The sequence below is a fragment of the Cnephaeus nilssonii genome (assembly GCF_951640355.1).
Source record: "Cnephaeus nilssonii genome assembly, chromosome: 9".
NCBI classification, from domain to species: Eukaryota; Metazoa; Chordata; class Mammalia; order Chiroptera; family Vespertilionidae; genus Cnephaeus; species Cnephaeus nilssonii.
In genome coordinates this window covers 28,228,546-28,237,143 of record NC_137080.1, presented here as the reverse complement: position 1 = coordinate 28,237,143, position 8,598 = coordinate 28,228,546, and the positions used below count along the sequence as shown (strand labels likewise).

The 8,598-nt window shown below is 39.3% G+C and overlaps 1 protein-coding gene across 1 annotated transcript in view; it reads right to left on the bottom strand.

Annotated features, from left to right (window-relative positions):
- Positions 1-2,515: 2,515 nt before the first annotated feature.
- The window catches only part of VTA1 (vesicle trafficking 1), a 52,380-nt gene continuing 46,297 nt past the window's right edge, over positions 2,516-8,598 (bottom strand). The window contains exon 8 of the mRNA XM_079780245.1: positions 2,516-8,532. Within this exon, the coding sequence (XP_079636371.1) occupies positions 8,387-8,532 (146 nt within the window). The 3' untranslated portion in view covers positions 2,516-8,386. The remainder of the gene's footprint in view (positions 8,533-8,598) is intronic.

Below are 8,598 nucleotides of genomic sequence, written 5' to 3'. Positions count from 1 at the left end.
CAGAACACAGAACTAAAAATATAATTTTACAAATCCAATTAAGTATTATCTCAGACAGAACATATCAATTGGTGTTTTTGTTTTTTCGTTTTTTAAAAATCAAACATTAGTTTAATGGTTGACAGGAAGTTGAATTTTTAATAATGCCAAAGTAAAGCTTTAGCAGCAGGAGGAAAACATAACTGAACAAACGAGGAAGTAGAATGTGTTTATGCTGTTTCAGTGGTCACCATTAGCACCATTAAAGGTGGGTCAATCAGATTTTAAATTACTGACGTGACGCAACATAACAGCACATAATGGCAATCAACATGACCTGTGCTATATGATAATTCTAACATGTTAAATACCAGCAAGCCTTTTCATGTAACTTATTCACAAGAAATACTGGGGATAAAAAAGAGCCCCAAATCCAAAGAAACAACCAGATAGCTAGGTTGCATATCTATACTAATAAAAGGGTAATATGCTAACTAGACCAGGAGACCTTGTAGACCTTCCAGACATCCTTCCAGACAGAGCCATGGTGGGGGGGCCAAGGCAGAGGCAGTTAGGGGCTATCAGGCTAGGAGGAGAGGGCAGTTGGGGGCAATCAGGCCGGCAGGGGGACAGTTGGGGGTGAGCAGGCTGGCGGGGGGGGGGGGATCAGACTGGCAGGGGGACAGTTGGGGGCAAGCAGGCTGGTGGGGGGCAGTTGGGGCGAGCAGGTCGGCAGTGGGGGGCAGTTGGGGATATTCAGGCTGGCAGGAGGGGGCAGTTGGGGGAGATCAGTCCAGCACGGGGGGCAGTTGGGAGTGAGCAGGCCAGCAGGCAGAGTGGTTAGGGGCGATCAGGCAGGCAGGCAGGTAAGCAGTTAGGAGCCAGTGGTCCAGGATTGCGAGAGGGATGTCCGACTGCCCTGAGGGATCGGGCCTAAACTGGCAGTCGGACATCCCCCGAGGAGTCCCAGATTGGAGAGGGTGCAGGCCGGGCTGAGAGACACCCCCTCCCCCATGCACGAATTTCATGCACCGGGCCACTAGTCTAGATATACAAAACTGGTCTAGTCTCTTAAACAGTGGGTGTCAGTTAAAAAAAAAAAAGACTGGGCTTGATTATAAAATAGACTTAACAGACATAACCAGATGAAATGTGAGGATGAATCAGTTATAATGGTTATTTGAGCATCAATTCAGGAAATCTGAATATGTTCTGGGTATTAGATAAGATGAAGATTTACTAAAAAGGAAAGGGGAGATTCATTGCCTCAAAAAACAACAACACAGGTTATAAAACAGTATATAAAGTCTGATCTCATTCAGGTTAAACTGCACATAAACACACAGAAAGCATATGTATTATAGTGTTACTGCTGATTTTGCTATGGTTTTTATCTGTCTAAATTTTCTTATTTTCCACAATGCAGTTAATTGTTTTTGCAATAATAAAAGGTTATTTTTTTTAAAAAAGAATCACATTACAGTTGTGGGCAAAAGTAGATTTACAGTTGCATTGTGACATTCTTCTGAGCTAATAAAGCTATTGTAATAATCAGAACATGCATGTCTTTTTCAATACAAACAACTGCAAACCTACTTTTGCCCACCACTGTTTATCATATGCATACACAAATACATATTTAACAAGATTCTCTATGTTATTCTACTGCAATACTGGGATTTTTAAAATAAATGGTACCAATAAATAATGAACTAATCTGCTAATCAAGCAGCTTGGAAAAAAAAAGTTAGTCGAAGTCACTATAGCAAAACCTCTCAGGCTAATTAATTTTGAAAATATTTAAATAACAGGGAATATTTATAAACAGTATCTCAAATGTATTGAAAAGAGAATCAATAAGTATATCTACTCATTAAATGTATCTACTCATCTATACTAATAATTCTATACTAATAATAGAGGAATATGCAAATTGTCCAGGATGCTGTCACAGTAACAATAGGCCACATGGTCATGTAGTAACAACCGAACAGCAGGCTGGCAGGCTGCATGGGGTGAAAAGGCCAGCAGGAGGGTTAATGAGGGATGAACAAATGACTGAACAGCAGGCTGCATGGGGAGACCAGTCTGGCAGGGGGTTAGTGAGGGATGACCAAATGACTGAACAGCAGGCTGTGTGGGATGACCAGGCCGGCAGGGGGGTTAGTGAGGGATGACCAAATGACTGAACAGCAGGCTGTGTGGGGAGACCAGTCTGGCAGGGGGTTAGTGAGGGACGACCAAATGACTTAACAGCAGGCTGCGTGGGGTGACCAGGCTGGCAGGGGGCAGTTGGTGTTGACCAGGCCGGCAGGGGGGTAGTGAGGGGCAACCAGGCCGGCAGGGGGGGGCAGTTGGGGGTGACCAGGCTGGCAGGGGAGTCAGCAAGGGGTGACCAGGCCGGCGGCGGGGGGGGGGGGGGGGTGGGGGGAAGCAGTTGGCGGTGACCAGGCCAGCAGGGGGGTCAGTTAGGGGCAATCAGGCAGGCAGGCAGGTGAGCAGTTAGGAGCCAGTGGTCCCGGATTGTGAGACGGATGTCCAACTGCCGGTTTAGGCCCGATCCCTGGGTAGTCCCTGATTGGAGAGGGTGCAGGCTGGGCTGAGGGGATCCTCCCCCTCCATGCACAAATTTCGTGCACCAGGCCTCTAGTTTATAAATAACTAAAGGCATGCATGGGCTTTTTATAAATCCCCAGTATTTATCTCCTTTAAATTTAGCATCACAAAAGGCAGATGTGTTGTTTTCAATCTCCACACCTATAGTAATAAAATCTCCATTTATGACAAAAACAGTCCGTAGATTATTTTCATATCATCCAATATAGAAGTCATTCCAAAAAAGAAAGAAGCGAAGCAAAAGAAAGGTAGGAAGGAAAGAAGGAAGGAAGGAAAAAAGAAAGAGAGGAGGAAAAGGAAACCACTGCACAAAGAAAAAATAAATTGGTTTTATTCAGGGTCATAAGAATCATTTTTAAGGGTCCAGTACACTAGTTACATTTTAATTGAGGAAATTCATAATAAATATTATTATTATATTTATGTTGAAGTCCACATCCTAATCTGTTTCCTGAAAGATGAAGGCTGTCTAATGCCTTAAAAGAAAATGTTTAAAATAAATTTTGTATGTTTAAAATAAAAATAGTAATGTTACTTAAAATAAAAATAAAAAACCCAGGCTTGTCTGGGAAACTCAGGACTCCCCAGTGATGTGTTTCACCCTCTCCAAGATGATATTAATCCATTGCACCAGCTATTCAAGTCCTGCTTTCTCCCTGGCCATAGGCTCCAGTGTATGTGCTCATGTCCTGTGTTCACTGCCTACCACCCAGTTATTGGAACACAGAGCCCAGATAATAGAAAAATCCAGCTGTTACACCTGTTAATGATAGGAATTGTGACATTGATTGTGACTAGTGACCTTGATAATGTGAAATTAACTTAAAACATCTCACTGTACTCATAACAATTTAATTGATGATTTACATACATAGATGATACTTATTGTATAAATAGGTAATGTGGGCTTAGAAACTTTCAGTATTATCTGTGCAGCCTCAGGCAAATTTATTATTCTGTGGTTGTAAAACAGAAACAATGAGGCAAACAAAACCCACCTCTCAGGAATATTGGCAGGATTATATGAATGTGCATAAAATACTTAGACTAGTTCACAAGTCTTCCCCACTTATACCCTCTGACCCCATCTCTTGTCTACCTCTCTGCCAAGAACATCTTTGTTCTTCTTTCCTTCAAATGCGCTATCATTTAGTAAGCACTCAATGATAGCTATTATATTACTACTAGAGGCCCGTTGCATGAAATTCGTGCAAGGGGCTCAGCCCTCGCAACTGCGGCAGCTTGACTCGGCCCTCGCAGGTCGTTTGGCTGTCTGGTTAATTAGCATATTACACTTTTATTATTATAGATTATTAAAGTATTGCTTACTTGGAATTAGTCTTACTTAAGTATACTACAATGAATGAGCTTTCCATCTCAAAATTCCACGTAGACATCAGATTACAACCAACCAGATAAGCATATCTCCATGAGGAGTGTCTTTGTATTTTGTGATCTCTTTTAAGAACATAACTTTTGCCGAAACCGGTTTGGCTCAGTGGATAGAGCGTCGGCCTGCGGACTGAAAGGTCCCAGGTTCGGTTCTGGTCAAGGGCATGTACCTTGGTTGCGGGCACATCCCCAGTAGGGGGTGTGCAAGAGGCAGCTGGTCGATGTTTCTCTCTCATGGATGTTTCTAACTCTCTATCCCTCTCTCTTCCTCACTGTAATAAATCAATAAAATATATTTTTTAAAAAACATAACTTTTCTTCCGGTAGTTTATTTATGGTCCAAACTAGATGATCTGATCCAGTTGTATTGGTTCATAATATGAGTAAAGTTTTTTTAAAAAGGGGATATGGGTAGAGAGAGGAAGCTGTGCAGATAAACAAAACCCTCATTCCTACTGTTATTGTTCAGAGTTCAAGATATTTGTGACAAAGCTGCTGAGTGTTAATTTCTTTAGAAAGAACAGCATATAACCTACCACATATGTAGTGACCTCCAATTTCTAGAAGTACAAGTCATATACTGGTATAGATCAATTCTATGATCACCTGAGGATGTTAATGTTCAAGAACTGTAACTGGGATCTTTTTCTTGGTGTAATCTTGAAGCCCGCAAACTTCCTTGGCCATGCTAACCATGGGAACTGTGGTTGGCTCTAGGTCCAGTTCAGCAGTGATTTAGTGAGATGTCTGTGACAATCATTGTAGATGGAACTTATCTTATTTTTTCTTCCCCCTCTGTGTGCATTGACAAAACAATGTTATCAAATAGTTTCACTTGGGATGGTCACAAGAACTTGGGAACATTGTACTTTAGCCTAAACGTCAGCAGAATTTAGCAACTTTTCCCAGTTCAACTAATGACTGCTTATTCCTGCCAGGTGTTCAGGTTAAAACTTGGTCCTCAACCTTCTCTCCTCCTAAGCTCATTTCTCAGATCCAGTTTATCAGAAATACTGTGGTTCTACTTAAAAAAAAAATAAAAAAAATCCAGAAACCAATTACATTTTATTACCTCCACTGCTATTCGTGACCTAAGCCATCAGAATATCTCAGCTGTAATTATTGCAATATTCTTAATTGGGCTCCCACAGTAGTCAATATGATCCTTTTAAAAGTTGTCACATCAGATACTCTTCTGTTCAAAACCTCTTAGTAGCTCCCCATCTTGCTTAAAGCATATGGTCATAAGCCTTCTAGCAAGTTCACAAGTCTTCCCCACTTATACCCTCTGACCCCTTCTCTTGTCTACCTCTCTCTGCCAAGAACATCTTTGTCCTTCTTTCCTTCAAATGCCCTTCAGAGGGAAGGCTGGAGAGTGGGGGTGGAGAGATTAACCAAATAATCTATATGTATAACCCATGGACACAGACAATAGTGTGGTGAAGGCCTGGGGAGTGGATAAGAAACTGGGCTTATAAGAAACTCTAACCAGGGTGGGGTATAGGAGGTGGGTGTGATAAAAAAAAAAGGGGGGGGGGCATCTGTAATACTTTCAATAATAAAATTTTAAAAGAAAAACAAAAATGTCCTTCAGTGAGCCTATCCTATGTAAATATGTACATCTATACACACCTAAGCATTTCCTATCCTATATTCTAGTTTTCTCCATAGCATTTATCACCAATACAGTTCCTAGGTGATGCTGATGCTGATGCTGGGGGTTCAGGGCCCACACTTTGAGAATCAGTTTCAGGGGAATCGCTCTTCTCTCTCTCAGACTCTCAATGTTTCTGATTTGGGTAGTGCTCAATTTTAGGGACTGCCAGACTACCTAAAGTGTTTATTTAAAAACAAAAATTTTTTTAAATTTTTATTGTTGAAAGTATTACATAGGTCCTCCTTTTCCCCCCATTAACCTCTTTCAGCCTGCTCCCATCCTCCCCAAGCCCATTGTCCAAGTCCATGCGTTATGCATATATGCATAGGTTATTGGTTGATCTCTTCTGTTTCTTAAAACTCAAAAAGGTAGGCCCCACCCTTAAGAGTTTCTGATAGGGTGGGACTGGGGGCAGGTAGGAACTGAGATTTGCATTTCTAACAATTACCCTTTGAAAACCACTAGTTGAATACATGATATAGTTTTATTTAATTTGTTACCTCTCATTCAAATATAGTCTATGGGGCAGTTGTTTGTTCCTCGTTTTCAGCAATTTCTTTACGCAAAAGACAATTATCAGGCACAAAGTAGCTGCTCAATAAATACATGTTGAATGACTAACTGAAAATTGCCATCCTAGTGTTATATCAGTAAATTTCTAACTTCGTCTTAGATTTTATAGGAAGAAGTACAGTTAAAAAATCTTTATAATTTAATCCTCCATAAAAGAAAGCAATTTTAGGCAATAGGCCACAGAGACAACTGGGATCTACTGAAATTCAGGAAATAAATTATTATTAACAATTGATAATATAACATTAACAACAATGAACATTTGTAGATTGCTACTATGTGCTGACTACCTGATGTATACTCTCTCATTCAGCTCTCAGAACAAACTCTGAGGTGTCTGGTGGTATTGCTTCCATCTTACAGATAAGGGCTGTCAGACCATGGCCCACTTATCAGGAGGTTCCAGGGTTCCCACACTGTCTTCTTTCCTCCTTCTTCTCCCAACTGGGAACAACAAAATAGAGTGTGAAATAAGAGGTGACAGTTTTGTCTTGTTTTCTTGTGTCCAGACATGTTAAGATTTGAATTAAAAAATTTACCTCTTTTAAGCACTAATAATCATTATAGCCACTTTTCTACTGCAATAAAGTGCTAAAGAAGTATATCAGGGCACTGGATTTCTAGATGTAAATGCTGAATCCTACAAAATGCTGTAGGACTTTATTTGTGAAAGATATGAACATTAATCAGGAAGCATGTTATTTGGGGCTTGTTTTTTCAATAATTTAGAACAGTTTATTCTGTCTGAATCCTCATTCTATCAAACCTATACCACAGCATTACACTGATGCAAAGAAAAACTAAAAGACACAAATGATTAGGAGTTAATAATTCATTTTCTTTCTGATAGACCATGAGATCAGGAGTCAGCAAACTTTATCTTAGGGGGCCAAATAGTAAATATTTTAGACTTGTAGGAAATACAATTCTGCAGTTGTGGAAAGCAACCACAGATAAAACAAATGAATGGGTACAGTTTTGATTCAATAAAACTTTATTTGAACAACAGGTGGCCAAGCCATGGACCATAGTTTGCTGACCCATATGTTAAAGTATTTCAATCTTAGTGGAATAAATGGACCAGATACATTACAGATAAATTTACCAAATTTCTCTCTCTCTTTTAAAGAAAATTGTGTCTTACTACAGAAATATCATATTCCTGTAACTAAAAATAATGACTTAAAAATGACAATTCTAGCATGCAAATTAAAACAGACATTTGGCTCTGTAATAAATTGAACTAGTGAAAAGAATCCTTGCATTTATTTTTTACACAGCACAAATGCAGGTGACACATTAAGTCCAAAATTCCCCATAAAACTTATAAACATAACAACTGAGAATCTAATTTCTTATAAACTTCTGCATCATTCATAGCTATACACTCTAGAGAACCATTCCATAGCAGCAGAGGAGAATCCTAACTTAAAGCACCAGGTTTCCAGGCATTACTAAAACTGTTTTTTCATTCTCTAATACATGCAGTCAAGCTGCCTATGAAGCAAATACCAATTCACCTTAAGCTTCAAAGGATAAGGAAAAGCAGTTGGGAAACCAACATCCTTCTTAAGTCTAAAAGTGATTCTACCTCCTTATCTTCTTTTCCATGAAAATTTAAACTTTTAATGTAGTTATAACATGAATATAAATTGAATTTTGAACATAATCTCTTTCAGATTAATCTAACAGTTTAGGATGTTCATACTTGTTTTATAAGTTTTGAGGAAAACAAAAAGCATGATTTCTAATCTGGAATGTTCTGGCCATCTTTATTAAAATTAAAATTTTATAGCAAAGTACTATGCTCTGTTTGTTCAAATTATAAATTAAAATATTTTTTAAATCATGTAAATTAAGGTACAAAGCTTATTCCCAATAAATTTTTTAGAACTGTATTTTCACTTTTTGATGCAGAGTTCAATGGGCATTTTTAACATCAGCCCGATACACCCAGAGATTACTGGATCCACTAAATGGGCAATAAAAACTGGTTGAGGCCGCTGATGAATGCTTCAACAGGAATCTGATACATAGACACAGATTTCATTGTTATAGTCAATGGAACTGAAGTCTTCCTTAAAACTGTGCTCCTGATAGGCGGAAGATAGAAACTAATGGACTGTTAGTTCTTTAAGCCAAAATGCATGGATCTGCTGTACAAAGGCTTTATTCTCTGCCTGTAGTCAGTAACTTGAGGGCCTTCTGCAGATTCTGCACAGCAGTGCTGACATCTTCGTATTGCAAAGCACTGCCAGCATATTTGCAGTATTTCTGAGCTCTAGCAAAGTCCTCGGGTGTTAGACAGATATCCCCTAGAAGAAAAGAATAATTAAGATATTTATAAGAATATAAAAAGTGTTCTGTTCAGGCTAGGAAAA